The following is a 25,708-nucleotide window of genomic DNA, read 5'->3' on the forward strand; positions in this document are numbered from 1 at the left end:
GCACTAGGCGGCGGGCATCAATGGTGAAAATCTGACTCAATTAAAGAGAATGGAAACATGCACACAATTCATTTGTGTGGAGCGAACAATAAAAAAAACTAATCATTTGAGGGTAAGTTTGTATAATAACTTAACCATTTATTCAATAAATTCTTATTATATAACGAGTTTATACCATGATGAATATCAATAAAATTTATCGACATAAATTAAAAGAAACTTATTTTAAAAAATATATTTAAATAACTGTAAAAACTTAACAAGAATTATAAAATATTTTCGTAAAGACCTTCTAAATGTACTCTAAATCTTTTGATTAGATAATAGACAAACCGTTGTTAATTAATTTAATATACCCAAGTATAAATTTCTCAAATTCCAAGACAACCAGAGTATACATCAAGTCCATGAATAATGCACAGGCTCTTCTAATAGATAACAGCAATGTCGTTTGCAGTACGTAGCATTGAACATATAAGAATAATCTTTATTGAGCTTATCAGAAAATATGATTGTTTCTTAATTTCCAGATAAACCATCAGTTAAAGACTACAGCTACGGAAAGCTTGCAACGTAGTCAATTTCAACAACTTAATGTCTGTTTTAAAATTAAGTAGAATTAATCCTGATAAAATTAATGACAAATCATTAAACATAATTGAAATTTGTGGCCAAAATAACCTCAACCATAATAAAATTTACATTAAAATGTGTGGCCAGTGAAAAGAAATGATTTTGGAAGTCAAACAGATCCTCATCAGTGATTATCAATGATAAAGCCTGACTTAAATCTTACGTGAATTTTTATTATTAATAATTATAATTGCATTACGAGTTCCTCTTGTAGGAAAGAAAAAAATTACTATGATTATTATAGCTAAAACTTAGAGGCACATAAGGCTACACTATACAAACACATGCTTCAAGATTTATGGGTTCTTTATTAAGAAACATAATTAAGGAAAAAGATGGAGCACAGGAAGGATGATCCTTATTGTTTTCTTCATTGTTTCAGGTTATGATATGAATAGTATGAGCATGGATGAAATTAGCTACAATTTCTATTTGACGACACGAGGCTTTTCTCCATTGCTGGCAATCTTCTGCTTCTCAGAAACAGCTTCTGATACTGACAATTTTGACGCTATGCTCCCTTCTATTTCTAAATCTTCCTGAGGGAGTGATCTTCCACCCCAACGTACAAGATCTTTGATGATGGTTTGAAGCTCCTTATCCTTAATCAGTGATTCCAGAGTCACATGCACACCTGACAACAGTCCAAAAGCACACTTAAGATCACAATTTTCCAATGAAGAGTGCTAAGAATGCACTCTCGGTTGTTAGATGAAATTTAAAAAAAAAACTACAAAAAAACGAGTGAGCATCTTGTGAGACTCTCATAGTTTGAAAGAGTGTGTTAGAGATGCTGCTGGCATTTCTCTTGTCCAAAAAGCAGTTCTATAGTCACAGATTATGTAGAATAATATAGCTTTGAGACAAAGCTCAAGACATACGGTATCTCCAATAATGCTTTGGATTGGTAGGGTCGTTGATTGTCTCCTCTGTTGCAGGGCGTGTTCTGTATTCTCCTTTTAATGCTAACAAGTCCTGTCCACACAGACACAGTGCACCCAGATTATGAGCATGATTTTCATCCGCAGAGAAATAATTATAATGAAGCCAGTCCAGAAAGCCATAAACAACTAGTGCAGTCCGAAAGGGCAATCTTAGGAAATTAAACAAAATCTAACAACTTTTTTTAGCTAAATTGTACTTTTGGTCTTTCTAATTTGGACTCTATAATTTTGGTTCCCTTAATTTCTTTTAGTTAATTAAGTCCCTCCACTGTTTAAAATATTTGGTCCCTTCATCAATTTTCTTTGACCTAAATCTCATTCTCATTTCTACTCAAAATCCTTACAAATTGAATTGATTAAATTATTTTAAACCTTCTTTTATTCAAAACTCACCAACCAAAATATCAATTTTCAGTCAAAATAAAAAAGAAATTCAATACTTACTTTCTTCGAATTCTAATCCCACTTCTTATTAAATCCTAAAAATCTTATCAAATCACCACAAAATTTTTGGACTTCTAAACATTTAAAATAATTCCATATTATAAACCTATCATAACCTCTCTCCCCCCCTCCCCCCAAAATAGTCAGACAAAAAAATAATAATTTGAGTTTTACGTAAAACAACCAAATTTGCTTAATTTTTCAAATACATGAACTTAGTTAATTAAAAAAAAATAGGGGATCAAAATTGTACATGGTCCAAACTAAATAGACAAAAAATGCATTTAAGTCTACTTCTGTTCATCATGTCAGAATAGAATACCTGAAGAGGGAAGATTGCCCACATTGATGGGGCTTCAAAATGTTGCCTTATAATAAAATGGGCAACTTCTGGCACACATTGATCAGGTGGCAACTCGTCAGACTCCACCACATTCTTGAAAAACCGGTGTCTTCTTTCTTCATCTTCTTCCCACCATGCACGCAAGGTGGAACAGTCATGACAGGATGGGGCACATACCTGCACATTGTCATATGTCATCCAATCAGTAATCTTACAGAAGCCCTCTCTGACTTGAAAACTGACATTAGTTCTCAATAAAGCAACTTAGATTTAGCAGCTAATAATTAAGGAACCCTAAATATCTATTCCCAAAACCAGCAACTTTTCACTCTTTACGGTTTTGTTGGAATTATAAGGTTTTAGGCATTGAGTGGAAAAGGGATAGAAAAAAGAGTGAATATTTTGAAATTGATATTAATTTGAAATAACATGTTGACATGATAGTTGTGATACTATATGATCCAAAACATATGGCACTAACTCTATTTATACTAATACTCTACTAGTCATAATCCTAACTAAATAATGAAGCAATATGAAATCTAAATGAATATGGATACTAACCTAATAGATACTCAGATATTCTAAATTATACTAATATTATTCTTCATATATTCTAACAGGTTTTTAAACACTTCAGATAAAATAAGATCAGTTTTAGAGGATTCATCATTCTGTGGATCGTTTTTTTTTTTAAATATGGGATCATGAAGCCTGAAAAGGAAAAGAAAAACTAAACATGTTTCTATGAGTTCAACCAAAGGCACCTAAATAAAATTAGGACAAGCAATAGCACTTAGAAACGTTACCGTCATGTAGCTGTATTGAGAAGGAATACCAAATTCCAGACCAGGTTCATTGGGCATGCGTTGAATGCGCAACCCAACTAATCCCAATTCTTGCATAACCTAGATCAATATACCCAAAAATAATGAAAATAAAAAATATTTTTATAATATCTTTAGGATAAGTTTGTGTGAGTGTGAATTAGAGAGATGTGATGTTGTTCTGGAATAGGCATACAGGATGGACACAAGATGGAATGAGGCCCAAATCTTCCCCACAGGCCAGTATGTCGGATGAGTTTAGAAGTACAGGCAGGGTCTTCAATGCATTTTGCCTCCAAAGATTCTCTTGACGATGGAAATAGTACTCATAGTATAATCTTTTGAGAACATTCTTGCTGTGTTATATGATAACCAATAAGAGATCTTATGAGAAGATATCTCAAGGAAGTCAAATCAGAATGTGAAAAGAATTTTTGCCATGAAGGCAGGACAGTTTTCAGCGTCAAAATATGCTGAGAAGTAGGCATAATTGTAGGACCATCATCAATGGGATTGTACAGAGACACACACACACACACAAAGATAATTGAGGTACCTTTTGTCATCCAAATCCATGAAACTTGAGGTATCTTCAAGGTTGAAGCGAGGATAAAATTTTCTTGGATCCTCTGGATCTCGGATTAGAACTATATTCTGCAAGCCAATAGCATAGAACATATTGTAGGACTCGTAATACCAAGATGGCCCAAATCAGAAGACAAAAAGATTCAAAATGTATAAAGAAAAGCCAATTCTAAGATTGAAGAGTGTAAATTGATTTATCATCAGTGTAAAAATTTTCGTTCTCCGAATTAACAAAAAAGGGTACCACATCATTGCACCAGCTTAGATTTTCTCTTTCAGTGGATGTACCGTAAAACAGCAGAACCATGGTTTACTGAATAGTGTAAAACTCTTAACACGGTCAGTAAATCAAAATCAAATCCAAAATTAATTAGTTTTGACTTTCAGTATAAATATCAGCACAGTGAGTGGGGGAGAGAAGAGGAAAATGATCAAGGAAGCAAAGTTGACAAAGCTACCTGTATAAGATTGAAGAGATTGCGCAGCATTTTGTCTTCACTCTCCAACAAGAGAGAACTTTCAGTACAGGTTTTCAGTTTGGAAGCAATTTTTTTCTCCGTGTTGCTGTCCTCCTTGAACTAAAACCATTTGTGGAAAATAAATATATTTTTTAGCAAGACAATTCAATACTCAGACAGAATATTTATAATGATCACAACAGAATTGACAACAAATTCAATCACAGATGGGCATATTTAGAATTAATCAACAAAAGTGGACATGTCATGCTTTCACATCATACATGATAAAATCTCTAGACCACTCAGATTGGTGCATTACCTGCAATTTAGTTAACTAAAATATGATCTTTTCACAATTTTTTCAGAACTAATGAACAACATCAATACTGTCATAAAATAAAGAGTATTTTTCACAATTTTTTCAGAACTAATAAACAACATCAATACTGTCATAAAATAAAGAGTATTCATTCAAACAAATCAAGTATGGTTTGAAATTACATTAAGTATAAAAAACATAAATATAATACACAGTTCAAACATTAAGGTATCAAAATCAAATTAAAAAGAACACTGACTGAACCAAGCAGAGTTCATTCACATAAATTTATGATCAAATTTAATGTTCTGTAATATAAGCCTATAGGAGTTGGTTATGAAATATTAAATAATTAAACTAAGTCATTCCCTACTTCCCTCATGGCTAAAATAGATGATGGTATCCTATGCAACCATGCAGGAATCAATAAATATTAGAAAGAAAATCGATAAAGAAAAGGATGATCACCTCATAACAGTTCTTATCCAATTCATTTAAAAAAGTTGTTGCAACAAAAGTCCAAGCAGCACCAAATTTTTCCTGTAACAAGAATGAACATGATATAGTACAACTTACCCCCAATAAACACATTTACAACACTTATGAAAATCCAGCTAGCTGCCTGAAGGTAAATTTTTCACATATTATGAAAATGCAGTTGTAGTAGCCTGATAACCTGTAATAGTTTCTGCCTAATATATGGGCGACTCAAGCGATTAAAGTCCCATATTCCTTCTCTTTCAAGTTCTTCCTACAATAGATATGACATGAAGTATAAATTGACTAAGAAAAGAAAATTTGTTTCTTTTGCTAGTTAGAGAAGTTCAGCACGTCTTCACTGTATCAAGTGCCCTTTCAATTTATAAGAACATACAATACCTGACTAAGAGCAATAGATGGCCGGAATTTTCCAACTAGACCTGTTGCGGCATGATCTGGAAGTTCCCAGATTCGGAAGAATCCCAATATGTGATCAATCCTGTAAGCTGTAAAATATTTTGCCATCTGTCATTGATTAAAAAAAAAAATTCAGCCTCTATAAGTTGGGATAGATTATTGTCCAGTTAAGTACAAGATAAAAAATTCAAAACCAAAACCTGTGTCAATCTAGCTCGCCACCAAGCATAGTTGTCCTTTGACATTTCTTCCCAATTATAAGTAGGAAAACCCCAATTCTGGCCATTTTTATCAAAATAATCTGGAGGTGCCCCAGTAGAAGTGTTCATTCGGAACAAGTTTGGATAAACCCAGGTATCCACACTGTTTCTGTCAACTCCGATAGGAAGATCTCCCTTCAGTACTACTCCCTTCTTTCTTGCATATTCAGCAGCTTCTGATAACTGTCAGAACAAGACGAAAGCAAACAAAAAAATTTATTTGTTTTAGTGCTTTACTGCCAAGAAGAACTTACAGAGGATAGGTTTCTTCACTCACTTGTAAATGTAGATGGTATTGAACATAGTAGTGGAAGCATATTATCTCATAATGCAGGCTTTCCTTGGATACAAGTTTCTCCAGCTGTAAAACAACAGCAAATAGAAAGTCTCAACATAACCAGATTTATTTTACAGAAAAGAAAACACCAAGGCATATATACCTTATCTTCTGAATAATGAGCAAAACGACCCCATTGACTGCGATCTGATGTTTCAAAAAAGTCCCGCAGGAAACAAAAAGCAGCATAAGGTTTCAACCAACCCTGTTACCATCAAGAACAAAGTTGAGTCAGATGAAGGGTTGCCCTATAATTAGAAGTAAAGGGAGACAAAAAAAAAAAAAAATGAAACCATTAAAAAAAATCTACAGATCAAAGGTTTGTCTATAGATATGAATATCTTTCATAATATTATAGTGTTGTTTGATCCATATAGCCGAACTGTTAGGAAACCAAATTAGAAAATGGAGAAAAGGAAAGAAAGATCGCATTTCTTGACTGATAGCAAAAGAACAGAACAAAGAAGAGAGAACTCTCCTCCAAGAGTTTTTCCTTCACAAAGGATTTTTTTCTTTCACAAGGAGCAAAAGCTCAATTCTCAAAATGGTGCAAGACTGAACGATTCCTTTCTCCTTACATTCTCCTATTTATTTAACTCAATAACTTCCTTACTAACTCACTACTATAATTGTCCTAACTAATTATCCAAACTCCTAACAATACCATCCTGTTGAAAATCAACCTTATCTTCAAGGTTGAAATTGTGGAAGTTGAATTCACCCAATAGCTTTTTTCACTGTCTTCTTCAACTAAATGTTGTAATAACACGGCGATTCCAAGTTGAAGCTAAATGCAAAATCAGAAATTTGGTTGCAGTATTGTCAAGCCTTTGCCCCCTAAACATAGCCATATAGGTTCCACTAATTAAGTCCAACTCCAAGAATGAGGTTTGTTTGCAAAATATCCAGTTTGCCTATGCTTCTTCAAAGATCCAATTACACCAACCAGTTTGGGCCATATCTGTTAAAAAAATTGGACCCACTTTGCAGAATTCAACTTCCTCCCTTCTTTCTTTTGTTTGTGCAGAACCAAAGTTGTCCCAGCCAGCTGCATGTATCCTTGTGCTCGTATAAGTGTATAACATGATTCTTCTGTTAGTGTTCCATTGGATGCTGAAAGCAAGCTCACATCTGATGGCTCTAGTCGTGGGGGTGGGCAAGTGGGATTTTCAGAAACCCTTAAAATTGAGTTTCAGTTCTAACAAAGGAACCTCAGTCCTGCACAAAAGCCAAAACTTCATGTCAATCAATGATCTACCACCTCCTTTCATGTCAATAAATGATCTACCACCTCCTCCCCCCCTCCACAGATGAACTCAAGTCTGACGGCTTAGCTGGTGGTGGCTGCCTAGTTGGGCTTGTTGAATTCTTAGTTAATGTTTCCGTCACTTCCTATACCTCTCTTCAAAATAATCTTTCATATGTTTTTGGACGCGCACACATCCAAGTTCAGCAATAAAAGTCTAACTAATAGATTTGAGCTCCAAGTTTGCATCATTGTTGAAGTGTCACCCACCTTCATAGGTGAATCTTCGTCAAACTATGATTTTGGATTCATCATAATATTGTTAGGAACCCAAATAGAAAATAGAGAAAAAGGAACGAAAGATTGAAAGAAAGATTTTACTACTTAATTGATTGAACTTAACAAAAGAGAAAGAACTCTCTTCCACAAGTTTCCCCTTTACAAAAGATTCTTCCTTTCATGAAGAGCAAAAGCTCAAGTCCCAAAATGATACAAGACTAATATTCCTTTCTGTTATAGCCGTCTATTTATTTAACTCTAACAAACTAACCAACAAATTAATATTCTAAATGTCTTAACTAACTTCCTAACTCCTAAAAATGTTACCTTCCTAAAAATCAACCTTGTCCTCAAGGTTGAAATTGGAGATGTTAGATCTACCCCCAATAGCATTTTCAATTGTCTGTCAACTAGATTTTGTTATAACATGATAAATGAAAGTTGGGAATGAAAACAAATGAACCAACAAGCTTGTGCTTCAAATCTAGCCTGTTTGAACTGTTGCATTGTTGTGCTTTTCTCCCATAGACTTGGACTTTGCCAATTAAGTCCAAGAATAAGTTTTATTGATGTAACTTTCCATTATTTTCTCATTTTGGATCCAATTTCTACAATCCATTTGGGTCTAACCGATTAGGTTTAAATTTGAATCCAATCTGTAGAATTCCAACTACCCTTTCCTCTTTCTCATTCATCAGTGCTCTAAGAGAATGTGCTTCTTCGGTGTTCATCCATGGGAGTTCAACTGTGAACAGTCGATTAGTCACTACTTGTAAACTCAGTCAAGTGGCTCTGGTAGTTGAGGAGATGAGGATAGACATTGTATAACTTGAACCACCATGCTGCCTTGGTGCATTTCTTCTGACTTGGCTCCACTATCATGTTGTTAGCCATAGATGCAATGAAATTTAACAATAAAGCCTCAACTAGCAAATTTGAATTCCAAGATTTCAATGGCATTGATGTTCCACCCACCTTCATGGTCAAACCTAGGTTAGAGTGTGAGTTCTATTTCATCATAACAAGCTTTTTCTAGAAATTTGAGTTTTGAAAAAAAAATGAGCATTTGCACATTTAACTGTCTTGATCATCTACCACTTGATTATCCCTAAAATGATCTTTGCAACTCACATTCTCTTTTCCTTGTGTTTTTCCCTTTTCATTGATGGATCAACTTCTTCATCTACCATAACTATTTCAATCTTTGTATCACTTGCTAATTTTGTTTCATCATTTTTTGTTTCTTCTCCACCACAAGGGGTGTGGTGGTGATAGTTCCAAATTACTAAACCTTCTTTTTCACTTTTTTTTTTTCAGACTTCAAGAATTGCCATGAATCGTCATCATAATCAAAACTGCTACTCTTTGAGTTTGTTCCTTCTTCAATGCTTCCATGAAAAGTGGGTAACTTCACCTTTAACCTCTACTTCACCACATTTTGACTCATTCTCTTCCCCTGTCGTTCTTGTCCTGGTCTGTTGGATGGAGACCAGCCTCCTCATTCAATATCTGGAGTAGTATGTGTTTCAACTCTGATACGCTGGTCTTACAAAAATGAAGCTGTAATCTTATGAGAATCAATTATCCCCTTCACAAACTCCACTTTTTTCAAATGATCCATCTGGTTTTGGTGTTTGCTGCTTCATTATCAATTGCTTCAACATTGCTCAAGATCAGAAATACTAGACTTCCAAGAAAATTTGCGATCGTTGGTCTATTCCTTCAAGATCACCATAAGATTCTTCTTTGACTAGGGATCATTCTCCCCAGATTTTGGATCCAACAAGTTGGACCAAATAGTTAGGAGCCTGTTACGAACCCAAGAATAAAAATGAAAAAGAAAAGAAAAATTTATAATTGAATAAAATGAAAAGAACAAAAAATAGGAGAAGATCACTCCTCCAAAGGTTTCTCCCTCATTAAGGATTTTTCTTTCACAAAGGATAAAAACTCAATTTACACATGTTAAGAAATCTAAATATCCTTTCCTTTACATCTTCATCTTATTTATTTACCTCACAAACTCTTCTAATTAACTAGCTTCTTTCATTAACTAACGACAATAACTATTTTAACTAACTTTTCCTTCTCTCTCTCTTAACTCCTAACAGGACCCAAATTAGAAAATAGATAAAAAGAAAGAAAGATTGTATTTCTTGATTGATTGCAAAAGAACATAACAAAGGAGAGACAACTTTCCTTCAAGGCTTCCTCTTCACAAAGGATTTTTCCTTTTACAAAGAGTAAAATTTCAATTATCAAAATGTTACTGAATATTCATTCCTTCTCCCTTACAACCTCCTATTAATATACTATCCAACTAACTAATTAATACCCTAACTGTTTTAACTAACTTCCTAACTCCTAACACAACCCTACCAAGTGAAAAAAGGGAAAAGGCTTGGTTTTCTGTTGTTGTAGTAAGAAATAATTGATCAAGACATGTTCATTATAAAGGAGGGAAAAAAATGTACAAGAAACAAAAAGACAATATAGATAAAACATTGTTCCCAACAATTAAGCAGTAACTATGCATTAGTAAGACCTCATTCTCAGAAAAGAACTCCAGAAAGGAACTTGAATTAAGTATCAAATCTTTCTCTTGAGTGAAAATTTTCTTAGCAATTGAGAGCTTAGTAGCCATTGTAGCTTCATAATCAACATCCTGTGGGAACACAAAAAGAATATTAACAATAAGTTGTCATCTACAAATATGTCTACTTACAGAACTATGATAACATAGTGAGATAAGGTTTGATTGTTATTGTTGTTGTATAAAACTATGATGACAATAACAACATATTCATAGAAAATATAATTAACAACATAGGAGTAAACCTTCATTTTAGTCTTTAAAAATGTAAAGGTCAATTGCTTTAGTCCTAAACTGTACGGTACCCTCACTTTGGTTTGTAACTTTACAAAATGTCATTCACTTTAGTCTTTTTTGGTGCAAAACATCAGCAAAAAATAAGGTGGAAAAGAACTAAATTGACTTTTGTATTATTAATGACTAAAGTGACAAACAATTACAATTTAAAGAATTAGAATGGGGATTTGCTCATAATATAGGTATCTCAATTCAAAAGTACTAAGTTTAATTATACAGGTAAAAGTAAAGGCTGCATCATCTCATATCTGATTGTAAGTTGAAAGAGTATTCCTTCAGTTTCTCTTATTTCAACCCTGGAATTGAATCTAAAAGGTATTCTAGTAAACTGATTGCAGCAATTGGATTCTCAGTAAAAATGTTTTTATTTTTATATACCAGAATATTTGCAATGTTGATTCCATCCAAAGGTGTTATATTGTTATTGCATTTAATGAGAGGTGAGTGAAGTGACATTGAAGACTGAAATAAATTTACCATCAATCTTTACAACCTTAGCAGCACCTCATTTCTAATATACAAATATAACCATGTTATAATGGGGTTTACTGACATCTGATTTATTTAAAACAGCACCAGATTTAGAAGTGACTAAAAAGACAAATTAGACATTGTAACAGCCTTTTAACGATGCATGCATATATATTAGAGAACCCTTTTATGGTATCAAGATACACACACACACACACATATATATATATATAAAGATTTGGTAGCATTACCTTCCCATCCAACTGCTGTTTTGCCTCCTCAATCTCTTTCTGTTCAAAGGGGAAGCAAAATACTTCAAATATAAGCATTTGGAAGCTGCTACCAATGCTATTAAATATTCAATAGAAAATAAAGTTCCTAAATATAACCTTGATCTCCTCTGATATATTCTCAGAAAGTGCTTGTACTCTCAGATACAAGGGATGCAATGCAAAGACTGAGAGTGAACTGAAAAACAAACATGTGCAAAATCACCAACTTTAAGTCTCAGCTAGTCTACAAATTGTTTGAAATAACAATTATAGACAAGTTTTTTTTTCAATCATACCTGTGAAAAAAATTAATGTCAAATTACTTAGTTTGATTTGCTGTATGCAATTTATATCTTATCTAACTAAATCTGAAATAGTTGTCAAAAAGGAAACTTTGAACTTGAGAAATCAAATACATGCAATCACGAAGTTGTTAGGAGATCAACAATGAGAGTTTTAGAAAATTCAATTTTCTATATCTTAAGTTAGTTTGTTTTTGGCCTGAGTTTCGATGCTCTGGTGCCCCAAGTCCATGGTGAAAGGAAGAAACAACATGAGCTGAAAAAGAAGGTTGGTTGTGTGTACGTGAGAGGAGGAACACTGGTGTGATGAGTAGAGAAGAGAATGATTTTGGGTAACCAACATAAGATGGGATAAATAGGAAGGACTCCTCCGAGGTCAACTCTCGACTCCCATCACTGACATTGACCCACCATGCATGATCATGAGGCCAACTCAAATGGTAGCCCATCTCGCTGATCTGTAACATTGTCTTCTTGTGCACCCTTGACTCCCACCTACGCATTTGATTGAAAGTTGAAACCAGATTGATCCATAAAGATAAGCATTCCCCTTGTCAAACCCCAACCAAGAAACCAAAGGTGTCCCTACCCTATTCCCAAACACTTGGGATAGGGTAGGTACACCTAACCCTAACAAAGGGATAGCCCACCACACTCCATAATGGGTGCACCAAACCTAAACCATTACTCATTACATCACCCTCCTTCATGTCATCACCAAGATGGGAATTCCACCTAACCCAGATGCACCCATGCCTATAAATAGAGGGAAGAACCAGTAATATGAAGGTAAGCAAGAATTCCCAACCAAGTCTCTGTCAAAATATATACTCACTTGGACGTTGGAGTGTTTCTTGTAGGAACACCCCACAGCTGCACCTCCGTCAATTGCAATAATCAACACTATGAGGACCTCCACACCAGAACAGTACCTCTGGCTTCGCCATTCAGAGTCAAGGATCAGAACAGGGAGAAAAAGAGTGGGGAAAGCAGTTAAGAGAATAAGGAGTATTCAAAAATAACCTTGGCATTGGGACCAGGATTTTTTTGTTCTTGTTATTTCACTGTATTACAGTGGGTTAACTCTGCTGAATTAAGGAGTTAGTCCCCATTATTTCCATTCTGTAAAAACCATGTTTGCATAATGACAGGTATAATGGTATTTACAAAGTATCTACATATTTATCTGATGTGTACTATAATTTGAAGATTTTGTACCTGTATGGATAAGAATCCCACCACATCCCATGCACAGATGTATCATTGATTGGTAAAAGTTGAACTAAATGGAAACCGGAAGCTACAGCCCAGTCAACTAGTAACTTAAGGTCAAGAAACTCTCCAACACCCAGATCAGATTCCGACCTAACAGAAAACATGGGGATTGCTACCCCAGCACCACGCCAAGGCGTTTCCTAGAAAAGCAAACCAACAACAAATTAGAACTGTAAATTCCCGCAACGCACAATCTCCACACCCATAATGTAATTTCAGCAATTCACCCGCATCATGCCGTCTGAAAGAATGATATATTTTGCCTCATTCCTCGAGGAGTTAATAAATACTTCTCGATTTGGACCATTCTCTATAGAAAAATTCCCAGACCTGCTACATTTGCCATATCTATATGTGGAAACACTGTTAAGAAACAATATAAAGCTTAATGAAAGTATTGGTAGCAACATATGAATCTAATAACACCAGAAAATCATCGTATAGTTCATGATGAAAGGTTCAAAATGGATATCTTATTGGAAAATCACTCCTTTGCATCACACATTCAGCTTTCCAGACAGATTCACCAAAATAGCTGAGTTTTAGTCCATTTTCAACTTTCCACTGCCCCAACTTTATATTGCTACCAATCACATATATCTGCAAAAGTTCGAAAAAGGTCACTAATTCAAGTTAAGTGCCAACCTTTTAAACACAAATCTTTATATATGCTTTTAATGAATTTGCAGTGCATGCAGATAAACAACATTAATCATTTGGGATAAAAAGGTCTCACTGATGTGTCTTTCTCAATATTTGGGCAACAAATTTTGAATTGGATCACAATAGATGCTGCTGGTCATCAGAAATCAAAATACAAGAGTTATCAACAATATAATAAACCAACACTCTGCACACACATTCACATCCTATAAGTTTCAAAAAGAGGTTAAAAAATTAATTTGCATATAGATACCTTGACCTTCCTGTTCAAAAGTAATGTTGTTGACTCCTGTGTTTCTGTTGACGCTCAAATCCCAGCTTTGCCGAAAAATGACATCTCGGAAAGCACTTCTGAAAGGGAGGGCATCTGAGCCAGTCTGTACTTGTCGATAAAACAAGGAAAGATCTTGAGCATAAAATTTTTAAAAACAATACTTATATCTTAACAAAAATTGATTGAATTATATTACAAATGAGGATTCTATTCAACTTCCAGACACACTGACAACTTTGAGAGGCTGCTACAAGTGAAATATTTTGGCAAAACTCTGAGAAAAATGATCAAGAAATAAGACCTGATTTGTGAAGCACTTAAAAGACCATATCCTTCTTGTATATTTATTATGCGTAGGTGTTACAATTTACAGTGTAATGTACATAGTACAAAAAACAGAATTTGGAATCTTTTTCTGCCAGCAATCAGCATCTCCACACCTTAAGAAGTAGTATGCACTAACTACACTTTTCAAACAGCTTGAATGGATTGAGCCAGATCAAACAACATGCCACATCAACTTTTTTCTTTCTTTCTTTTATTGGGGGAGGGAGGGGACGCTAAATTTCTCTGGAAATACATGCGGTCACCTTAAATCGTTCATGCAAAGTGTGGATTTTTTACACAAGGTCATGAATGAAGTTCAAGGTTCTAATAAGCAAACCTTGCAAATAAGTTTATTACAAATATTTTCTTTCAGATGGAAAATTATGAAACAAAAAACACAATCAAATTGCACATTTCCTATAAAACACAATTGAACTGAGAAATATTAGACTACTGAACCCAAGTGGATAACAAGAAAGGTATCTTCTGAATCTACGCAATTTGTGCAACATAATTCTTGTTAAGAGTATATCTTTCGTTCTTACATCAGCCAGACCAAAAAAAAAAAAAAAACATGCTGAAAAGCTCTACTAATTTGTTACATGATTTAACGAAAAGAATCGGAATTCATTACAAATGGCAATAAAACTAGGACATATCTTCACAGAAGCAACATAAGAAAGAACTACCTAAAAGATACAGAAAAATGTGGAATGAGAGAAAGGCAGCACCTGCCAAAGATCATGGAACTCAATCTCCTGGCCACTCTGAATACCTTCAGGGAGCACCAGTTCGCGCTTCTTCCCCATCTCCCCTCTCAGTACATTTTTGTTATCATCCACAACATAATAGCTGTACTGGCATTGGAACCCTCTAGGAACTTTGATGCTTCCACCCCATATAAGCTCATTCCCTTGATGAATAGGGCTAAGCAACACACCCCTCTTCACATTCCAGGAACCAAGCACTGGCACAGAGCCACACACCAGTAAACTCTGACCCCATTGGGTAAAATATGGTATCTTAAAGCTCACTTTCACTGAATTCACAGACTTGTTCCCAGAAAACAATCCAGAATTCGCCATATCTTCCAAAATGGATAATGAAAGAGCAAAAACACTCAATTCCTGGCCAAAAATTGAAATTTTGAAAGCAAGAAAAAAAATGTGCAATTATCAATGCGGAGAAAGATCAGACAAATCCACAATATATTGAAGCATCAAAGCGACAAAGTTGTGGGCACTAAGCTCACATCCTCTAAGAATCACACCACATAACCATTTAACATAACTGAAGTTAACAGAAAGCAAAAACAGAAAGTCTCAAAAATATAATCTTTTCTAAGAAAACAAAAATGGGTGGATGAGATTTACCTTGATTTAAGCAGAAGATATGATATTGGAAGTTATGAATATAAATAGTAAAAATGGGAGTGCTTGAGAAGCAGGAGTAGAGAGTGTTGTGTGGTTGGAAGAGAAAGAAAGGGATGAGATATTTTGATGGAAAAGTAGAGACTGGAACTTGAGAGGGAAAACAGAGAGGTAATAATACTAACAGAGTAGAAGAAAGACGTTTCTGGCTCTCAGGATTCGATTAGATACCGAGAGAGAGAGAGAGAGAGAGAGAGAGAGAGAGAGAGAGATTTTGAGATATTATTTTATAATTTCTTTCCTGATATGAGTTCAGGTAAGAATGTTGCTATCATGGAAGAAAGGATGATACACTCAAGATGCGTGTGAAATTCGATAGCTCAGGTTTCTCACTCTGTAACTGCCTCTAGAATCAACCTTGAAAAACCTCAACAAAAATATCTCGACATATATCATTTTTCGTTAGTATTATTGTTACATATACATAATAGATAGACAAGAACAGAGTATATATCCTTAAATATTTACATTTTACAAAATGATTTGTAAAGTTAGAGACTAAAAAAAAATAGCTTTACATGTTGTAATGTAGCGACACACTCGTCTGAGGTCTAACAAAAAAATAATAAATAGTAAAAAGAATTATTATAGTTGGAAGTAAAATGCTATTATTGTGTAAAGTAATATAAAATTTAGTTTTTTTTACGATGAAAAGATTTACAAAGTAAATAAGAAAAAAATATATTTATTAATTTTTTCTGAGTAGTAAGAAATCTCTATTAATTTAAATTAAAAAATTATAAGCATAATTATAGTTAAATTCGAAATCTCTACTTTCTTACTTTGGGTATTTTTTATTTTAGAAAAACTAATAATATGATACTCAACTGCACGTTACCATGAAAAAGTTTATTTATCAGCTTTTGTTTTACATACACGAGTGCTGAATAAAATATTACGAACCAATTTGACTAAATTACTCTATTTCCATTATATTTTACGTGTATTACGAACTAAGTTCTTCATATTATATGAATATATATTATCATTATTTTTTTTTTAGTATTAGAATACTTTTTAACGTTTATTATCTTTTCTTTTTCTTCAATCTTTATTCACAATTTTTTAGAAAGCTTTTCCGATCTAGTGTCCATGACAAAGAAGTTAAACACATTTTTTCTTATTTAACAAAGTCATATAAAATTTTATCAAGGGTCCATAACTATTATGTTTATTATGGGCACACTTCACGAAACTCTTAGTCAACAGTTACGAATTATTATATGAGAAATAAACCAAAACTTCCTTAATATAGGAACATTTTCATTAAAGTTGCATAATTAAAGAAATTAAAATTATAAATGGTAATTAAGAAAATCAAGGGAATGAGCTCATATAAGAATTAAAAATTTTAATATGAAATATAAGAATTAAAATTGCATAATTAAAAATTAAAGGACTAAAATCGAACAAACGTGATAATTGGAAGATCAAAAGTGTAATTAAGTTTAAAATTAAATGTATTTAACATTTAAACTACATAAATTTTAAAATAGCATTATATAAAATGAAAACAAACCATTTTATAATTTCATATTTAAAAATAAAGAAAAGTATCCAAAAATTGTTAAAGCAAAAATTTAATAAAAACTTGATCACATAAATTGTTAGCACACACTAACAAGACAAATCAAAATTATTAAAATTTGATCAGTTTTGTAAGAATTAAATTATATATATATAATACATTTTTTAAGAAAGTATAAGGTTTATTTGTTTGAAAATTATTTCTTGTAGTCATTTAATTATTGAGAAATCAGTCGTAATAAATTAGTTTTAATCCATCCTATAACCATGCAACAAAATTTCATACGATTGAGTTTTTACTAAAGTTTCATCGTGACAAATTTAAAATCTTTTATTTTGAAGATATGAAGTTATGACTTACTTTATTATATATTCTTTTGGGTCACCTAATATTACTACTTTCAGTTATATCACCCAATTTAAATATTTATTTTTATAATGTAATAGAAAGAATTTAATTGTAATGCATTTATAAAATTCGAAAAATTGTGTAAAGCATAAAAAAATAAAAAGTTCTATGTAATGGGTCAATATGCAATTAATAGAGGCATTTTCTCAATTTTGCAGATGGTCAAATCTTAGCTTATCTTTCACTTTTGTTTCCTTAGCATTGTTGATGTTATTGTGAATTGTGGAAGTGGTACTTTTTTTCTAATGGTTCATCATACTAGTACTCTCTAATTAAATCTAATAACTAGTAATATTTAGTTTTTAAAATCTATGGTGTATTTTGGTAGGTAAAAAGCAAGTAGTCAGTGATTGAGAAATCAATAGTTAAAATTTAACCACTTAATATTTTTTTGTGGCACACATACATGTATTTCATCACGACAATTAGAAGAGCCAATTCTAATTTGTAAAAGGTGATAAGTCTTTTGACTAAAGAGTGACGAATATGCATATGAATAATGTTTGGGATGATGATATTTGGAGGATGAATATTCTACGTACACTTGCCTATCAAACATTAGCTAATATTGAAAATGATGGGGGGTATTGAACACCTTCAACATTTAGAATGTAGTGAAATTGTGCATAATTTCGTAATAAGGGGACATTAACCCCCGTTACGTTTTGAAAAGTTAGACTCCATTCAACGTTTCTAAAAAGTCAAAGGCAATTCACATGATAGGATCTTTTGCCTTGGTGTCTTATCTTTGCAATCGTAAGCATAAGGAAATATTATATGCTTTCTTTATTCTATATAAACAGGAATCATGTGCTACTAATTAAAGGCATCATATGCAAAATAGTAGCCAAAACAGTATCACATGAAGATTCATAAACTTCCAAACGGAAAGAAAATATGCAAAAAAGTATCACAGCTCTACCGCATCACTTAATTGAATACACATGTATCTCAATCTTTCTTTTTCACATCTAGCATAGTTGAAAATTTATACAAAAATACTTGTAGAAATAGAAAATAAGGAGGTAAATTAAATGAAATTATTTCATAAATTAAAATTAACATATGCACTTCATGTTTCAAAACAAATTAATTTAAAAAGCTTATAAAAAAATATAACAACATTAGTTGATTTTAATTAACAAAAGTTACATTTTTTTCCCTACTCAAACTAGGTCAAGCCCACTACCGCAATTTAGACGTGCTGTAAGAGGAACAAGCTTTTTTTTTTTTTTTGCCAGTTAGCTGTTTAATTATAAAATTACTAACTTATTGTATTTTATTTTTTTGTTTCAAAGATTTTTACAAAAATCAGTAAAAATAATAAAATAGTACTTTCATTATTTCCCATACAAATTATTAAAAATAAAATCATGTGAAATTTTTATAATTAAAAAAGGGGAACAAACATTTTCTGTAACAAAACCGCCCCATAACTAGTGCAAAAGGAGGAACAGATGGAAAGTGGAGAACCAAAGGAATTCACAATTTCACATCTTAACAACAAAACCGTGTTACATTGCCACCATTGGTTGAACATTTTGCTGGTCAAGCTCGGCTAACATAACCTTTAGCTGGCATAGAGAAGCATACAGTATGATTTTATTGCAAGGGATGAGAAACAAAAAGAAAATTGTTACTTTCTTCATTTTTGGCTTTCATTTTCATTTTTTTTTCATCTTACATCACAAAACAGCGGTACTGTGTGTAATCAAGGACTGCCACTTATGGACTTTGACCTGAAAACACATACACCATCTGGATCTTTTAATCAACTATTTACACGCATGATGACAACTTATATCCACTCAGATGAATGTGTTGCTTGCCTTTTGCTAGCTCACATTTTTAGTACTCTCATTTGTCTGGTCGATTGATACACTTCAAGTACCATGTTATACACGTAACACAAGTACAATGAACAAATATGTCCATTTAACAGTTCCAAGACAACCTGCAGAAGCTGCAAAAACAGGATATCAGTGGACAAGAAAATATCCAGAGAAGGGTTGCACATATGATATGACCCAACAACAAGATCCTCAACTTCATGAGTTCATGCAATCAAGTAGAATGTACTCAAATATGAGAACAAAGGAGAAAACTTTAATAACCGTTTGTTTGAATTTGTATTTGTTAATACTTAATACTGAAGCATCGGTAACCTCCATTTGGAGGTTTATGTCCTGAGTTTGAGTCTCCAAGACTATTTCTAATGTAAGAAATAAAAACAGAAGCAAAATGGTAGACTTGCATGTTTGAACAGACGAGAGAATTTTTGGGGAGCCATAGTCTGAGTCCATACAGAATGTGAAATTACTCCTTTCCAACTTCACATTAAGCCAGACTTCATTGACTAACTTAATTTCCTTAGTAAATGGTGTAACCCCAGACAATTTTAATATCATGCTCGAAGATTAATGGTTTAAAAGATGCATGCACAAATATAAGTATAAAACATGTCTTATCTGATTTAACACTAGTAACACATCAGCTTTCAACCATATAATTATTGCCATATCACTAAGCATACTTACACGAAGATAATGGTGGTCCACGAGAAGGAATGTGTGAACGTTCTGCTGCTGGTTCATTCTTAGGAGGGGGCTCAGCATGAGCAAAAGCTACATTTGGTAAAGGGCTCAAAGCAGGTACTGAATGAGGGACATGTGCTGGGGATTCAACCTGTGATTTTGGTGATGCAACAGGAACAGGATAATGTGGATCAATACTAGGAGCAACTACAGGTGTAAGATGAGCATGCTTCCCAGCATGATGGGTAGACCTTTTTCTATACCCAAAATGACAATTAGGAGGCTGAGCCTGAGAATTTTTCCCAGGTGAAGGCGCACGTTTTGTAGTGGCAGGAGAAACAACCTTGGGTGGAGTTATACCCTCCTCAGGTGAAGATATAGGTGTAGGTGCAAGTGCAGGTACAGGTACAGGAGAAGTTGCAGGAGTTAGATGGGCATCATGGTGATGATGATGATGATGATGTCGGTGTTGATGGTGGTGGTGGTGGTAGGATGGATGTGGCATAGGAGCAGGAGAAGGTGACCATGTACCATCACTGCCATGAAGGGAGTGCTGCAAGATGGATGAAAGTCGGACCTGCTTAACCCTACCAAATTCAGTGTTATTCAAGCCAAGATTATGAGGTCCCATGATGGTTTGTGCCAGCTGCTTTAGCCTCTCTTTTGATGGAGGAATCCCAACTGCAAGTAGAACAGATGTCTGAACAACAGTAGGAGAATCTACTGTTGAACCTTCAGAATTTGATAAGCTGACATGCAAGTTCTGAAACCAACCAGGAAACCCAACAAAAATCAGCAATTCAGCATGGCATCTTATGACTAGTATTCCATCAGGAATCTTCTATAAATACTAAGAGCTATAAATTGCATATTATAATGTTCTTTATTGCATAGTCCAATGCCAAACATGACTCACTTGAAATAGACACATAACATATAATCAAAACTGAAGGTTGACCTCAATCACAAAAGCTATACACAATTATAACCATTGAGATTATATGATGAAAACAGTAAGAAAATGAAGAAGAATTGACAAACCTCAAAGGATGCCAGATGTAATCCAGACTTTAGCTGAGTAGTTAACTCATTAAAATTTGATTGTATTTGATAAATGGGGAAATTCAACTTAAAGCTGAATAGTGTTTGCACTTTCTGCAGAGGAAATGCATTCTGTGGCAGAATTATAGTAATTCCTCCCTTAAATTTGAGCACTTCAAAAAAGAAGGGATCTCCAAACAAGGATGAAGAAGTGAGCTGGAGAATTGATTGGTGTATAACCAGGGATGTAAATGATGCTTTTATCAAACTAGTGGCAGCTGAAGACATTTCTGTATTTTCATCATCAGAATCAACTGCAAACACCACTCTTGTCTTGTTTGGCCCAGGTAAGGGATCTAGAGACAAGATGACTACCTGGAATTTTTTAACAAATAGGAGAATGATATTAATATGTAAATATTAATAAAGTGTATGAAAGAGAAGTAATGAGAGGTACTTTGGTAGAGAGAACATCTATCTCATCAAAAATTTCATCTGCGAGCTGAAAGGAGTTTTCTTTTAGCAAAGAGACTGACTTATTAAGATTAAAGCTTGCAACAATATCATGACCTGCAATATTAAACAAAATCATTAAGCAAATAGATTTTATAAATTGCACTAATATCTTTAAAAGAACGACTTTTAGGTAGGCGTCATATTCAAAATCTTTTAGTGATGCGGCAATGCATAATTAAGAAATAGAACTTTTACACTGGCAATGGTTCAAAAGTTTATCCATAAATTGGCACATGCAGATGTATACAAGCATGAGGATAAATCTATAAAACACATTAAACTTGTGCTGACAATATGTGAGGAGATACAGAATATAATTTTTGCTAGATAAAGGAAGAGAAATTGAATAATGAAATTTGAAAATTGATCATATGCAGAGGTATAATAGAACTGTACACTATTAAGAAAATATATTTATAATTACAGTAATCCCAATCTCCCAACAGCCCCAATATTGGACCAACATAAATTTGCAAGCAAATTCCCACTTTTCACTCATTGATTATTTTCTCTATCCCTGCCTTCACAATCCTTTTCTGTGATCCAAATATCCAATGTTACATGGTACACCACTTTCTATTACAATTTCATTCCCCCTTAAGCTCTTCTTATTGTTCTTCAAGTAATCACTATTAGTTATAACCTACTCATTCATTCCTGCATTAGTAAGAAACTCTGTGTGGCAGTTGAAAATCTCAATATCTGATGGTGTAAAATATGCTCAGTGCAATAGCTGCATAATGAGGTAAAAGATTGTAATGGATGGAGTAGCAATGGCGGCTAGCAGGTTGGCATATGGTGTCACAGAGCCATATTAATACACTATGGACATCATAATGAAATTTCCCTCATCAAGCAAAAGCTTCACAATTTTAAGATTACAGACTTCAAAAAAAAAAAAAAAAAAAACTATTAAGTTTATTATATTCACTATCTCCTCACATATTGTCAGCACAAGTTTAATGTGTTTTACAGATTTGCTATACAAAGCCGCTAGCTTGAATAAACTAATAACAAAAATGCTAGGACAGGTAAATGGATACAAACTAGTAAGCATATTGATTTCAGAAACGAAAAACTTATTGTCACAGCCTAAAACAGAAAACCGTTTAATTTATAGGCAAAATCGACATCGAGAACCTTTTTCTACATGAATATATGATTTATGACCATAATTCGTTTTAAGCATCTCAAATGTGTAAAAATGGATAGCCCCAAGTTTGACTCCTTAGTTTATGATTTGAGAAAAAAACACTGTCAAAACACAATTCCCAAATAAAGAATTACAAGGAAATTTAAATAGATAAAGCCTAAGCAAGGGAACGTCCAATGCAGTGCCAAAACCAATTTCAAAAATGAAGTCTGTACAAGATCAAAATCCTCAAACCTTACTTAAAATAGCATAAGAAAAGTAATTTCCCAAATGAGAAACACGATCCGACAAACTAGTTCTTTTTCCCACAACACATAAATCTCTTCGATTGGCCAATTAACAAAACTACCATAATTAAAAGACGAAACGAGTCATTAGATAGCCCATTTAAGTAACCCTTCATTAACCATTTTAACCCCCAAATTAAAAAATAAAAACAACGAAGAAAAATAGCATCTTGTAAATAACCCATTACTACCCAAAAACAGAAACAGATCTAAACCCACGAAACAATGCCACCACCCACAAACCCCCAAAGCACAAAAACCAAAACCCCACCGTTGTAATCGGCATTCAGATTCTTCCGATCTGCGAGACGAAGAAAAGGGGGTAACCAAAACAAGGCAGAGAGAAACACCGCAACAGACAGCACCAGTACGAGAATGCATCTAAGACCAACGAGTTTCCGAATCCGAGAACACCGACACTCTGTCTCCGCATTCTGCGGTGGATCCTCGGACTGAGGCAGAGGTTGATGTTCTTCTTCGGCTTTTCCCATTGGGAACAATGCAGCATAAGAAGAAGAAAAGGGTCAGATTCCATTCCCATTGGATACACCCATTTCACACACTGAACAAAACCAAGCAGAAAAATGAGATCTTTTTTCTAAAGGGGTTGTTGGGTTTGTGAAGATTAACAATTTTTTAGGGTTTGAGTTTGAAGGGTCGAAGTGAAAGAAGGAAGAGACAGTGAAGTAACTTGTGCAGCACAATTGACAACTAGTGTCATTTTCTCATTTGGAGAGAGAGATTGTCTTTTTTTTTTTTTTCTTTTTGAGATTTTGAAGTGGAAGCAAAGAAGATGAGAAGAAAATGCGTTTAATATTAAAAACTACGCACTATTAGGTGTAGAAATTAGGAAGGTGGTGTGAGGTGTGATGACGAAGAAAGCATTTGTGGAAGCAGTGAGGTAAGGTTTGACTCTTCCAAGTTATATGCGCCACGTTTTCTTCTCTCTCATACTTTGCTCGTGGAAAGAGATAAGGAAATTTATTTTTAAATTCAACTTTTTATGTTATTAAATTTTCGGATTATATATAAGTATTCACGATTCCTTTTTAATTCCACGATATACTTTTAACTATATGCATTTAGTATAATAAGTATTCACGTATAATTATTTAATTTTAGAAGATGTTATTTATCAAATGCTATTCTAGAGAAATTAGTGGATAAAAGTCAAAATAATTTACAAAAGTGGAATACACACTCTTCATTCTTTGAAGTGGGTTTCCTTATTTTTGAACGATTGTATAGAATTTGAGAATGAATTCTTCTTAGAGAAAAAGATATAATAGCTTCTTTTAGAGACGAGTTGAATTCTTTAAAGTTTAAAAAAATTGAATGACCTATATTTCAAATGTAAGAAGTTTTAATTTATTCTGCATCATAATATTTTTTTTAAATCAATTGTTAATTTTTAAAAAAATTAAGAAATAGATTAAGTTAGTAAATTTTGACAATAAAATTTGGTATACATAAAAATTATTTATACTATTTGAATAGTGTATGTAAATAGGGAGAGGGATGAAAATAAAAAAGAAAGATTATTTATTTGAATGTTATGCGATGAGTGATGAATCTACAATTTATAAATATTTTATTTTTTTGTTTATAGATTTTTAATAGAAAAAATGAAATTAGAAATGATAAATACATAAAAATCTTATTTAGATTAAATATTATAACTTTTTTAATTTTTGTCTAGTTTATACTAATTTTTGTAAATATATTTTATAATTTTGATCATTTGAATAATTGTATAGGAATTTTTAAGCAAATTCCTTAGATTTTTTGCTATTTGGAAAATATGGGGTCAAAGTAACTACTTTCGAGCACCATAGTAACCACTACAACAAGCCAATTCCAAGGGATAAGCCAAAGTAGCTACTTTCATGTGTAATAATAGTTACTATAGAGAGAAAAGGAAAATCCTAGGAGTTGCGCGTGTCTACTATCATAAACGATAGTAGTTACTATTGAGGACGTCAACTTCACTATAAATAGATTTTTACCATTTAGAGTTGGAGACTTTTACAATCTTAGATTTTTTGCCATTTTGAGACATTTTTGCAGAGCTAAGTCAACCTAGAGTTTGATTTCCATTTCTTTTTACTTTTCTTTGATTTTTACATTAATGTCATTAGTTTTCCTTTATTTTCATCTTGTAATAGTGAGACTCATCCTTATGGAGGGCTAATTTTCTTGTAATCCATAGTGAGTTCATATGGATTGTTGAATTCTTGGGGTCTTTCATGTTAATACGAATTCCTTTTTCATGAATTTCTTCCTTGCCAATCTTTTGAGCTAAGTTAAGAATTGAATGAAAGAGTGTTGCTTAATCACTTCTAATTTGTTTTTAATGAAGGTTATGAATTTAGTTTGCTTAATTATGAATTTAATCCTAAAGATTAAAGATTGGAGCCCATTGATTTGCTTAATTTCGTATAGAAATTTAGGGTTAATTTTTGCCTTTTAAATTGACCTAATTCAGGGAAAAGGAATAGGGTGTTAAATCTTAAGAGGAATTAGGATAGAACCCATGTGGATAAACTAGGAGTTACTATATTTCATTGATTGAACTTTACATTTTAATTATTTGATTGAGTAATTTGCACTTGGAATCACAAAAACTCCTCCTTTTTACTTACTTTCTGAGTTAATGTTTACAACATGTTTGATGTATGTTCTTATCTAATGTCAGTGGAGATAACTTAGGCTTGCATCCTAGACTACGTTAATTTTTATGCATATTTTGATAAGGATTAGTG

At 33.2% G+C, this 25,708-nt stretch overlaps 2 protein-coding genes across 10 annotated transcripts; both read right to left on the reverse strand.

The window, feature by feature from the left end:
• Positions 1-738: 738 nt before the first annotated feature.
• LOC113862638 (4-alpha-glucanotransferase DPE2) lies at positions 739-15,864 on the reverse strand. Of its 7 annotated transcripts, none has more exons than XM_027495729.1 (23): positions 15,423-15,839; positions 14,781-15,136; positions 13,702-13,825; positions 13,522-13,580; positions 13,258-13,385; positions 13,013-13,139; positions 12,729-12,925; positions 11,326-11,404; positions 11,188-11,226; positions 10,121-10,240; positions 6,154-6,255; positions 5,991-6,074; positions 5,654-5,896; positions 5,436-5,561; positions 5,233-5,307; positions 5,025-5,096; positions 4,235-4,354; positions 3,748-3,845; positions 3,388-3,547; positions 3,174-3,272; positions 2,344-2,541; positions 1,515-1,608; positions 739-1,267 (listed from the first exon to the last, which is right to left on the reverse strand). In XM_027495729.1, the coding sequence occupies exons 2-23, from the start codon at positions 15,132-15,134 to the stop codon at positions 1,062-1,064; spliced, it is 2,904 nt and encodes a 967-aa protein (XP_027351530.1). In that variant the 5' UTR covers positions 15,135-15,136; positions 15,423-15,839; the 3' UTR covers positions 739-1,061. The 7 variants fall into 7 exon arrangements, 5 of the variants coding, with proteins under 5 accessions (XP_027351530.1, XP_027351529.1, XP_027351533.1 ...); XM_027495728.1 differs by having other exon boundaries at positions 740-1,267; positions 14,781-15,176; positions 15,423-15,864; XM_027495732.1 differs by having other exon boundaries at positions 740-1,267; positions 13,522-13,577; positions 13,708-13,825; positions 14,781-15,178; positions 15,424-15,657.
• A 3,019-nt stretch (positions 15,865-18,883) lies between these two features.
• Positions 18,884-23,907, reverse strand: LOC113861165 (inactive histone-lysine N-methyltransferase 2E-like). Of its 3 annotated transcripts, XR_003504134.1 has the most exons (6): positions 23,218-23,859; positions 21,448-21,560; positions 20,991-21,365; positions 19,953-20,712; positions 19,245-19,378; positions 18,943-19,154 (listed from the first exon to the last, which is right to left on the reverse strand). XR_003504134.1 is itself a non-coding variant. In XM_027493793.1 (5 exons), exons 1-5 carry the CDS (start codon positions 23,435-23,437, stop codon positions 19,311-19,313), a joined length of 1,536 nt encoding a protein of 511 aa, XP_027349594.1. In that variant the 5' UTR covers positions 23,438-23,907; the 3' UTR covers positions 18,884-19,310. The 3 variants fall into 3 exon arrangements, 2 of the variants coding, with proteins under 2 accessions (XP_027349594.1, XP_027349595.1); XM_027493793.1 differs by having other exon boundaries at positions 18,884-19,378; positions 23,218-23,907; XM_027493794.1 differs by having other exon boundaries at positions 18,943-19,369; positions 23,218-23,682.
• Positions 23,908-25,708: the final 1,801 nt, after the last annotated feature.

Source organism: Abrus precatorius, unplaced genomic scaffold, assembly GCF_003935025.1.
Source record: "Abrus precatorius isolate BTA unplaced genomic scaffold, Abrus_2018 Scaffold3, whole genome shotgun sequence".
NCBI lineage: Eukaryota > Viridiplantae > Streptophyta > Magnoliopsida > Fabales > Fabaceae > Abrus > Abrus precatorius.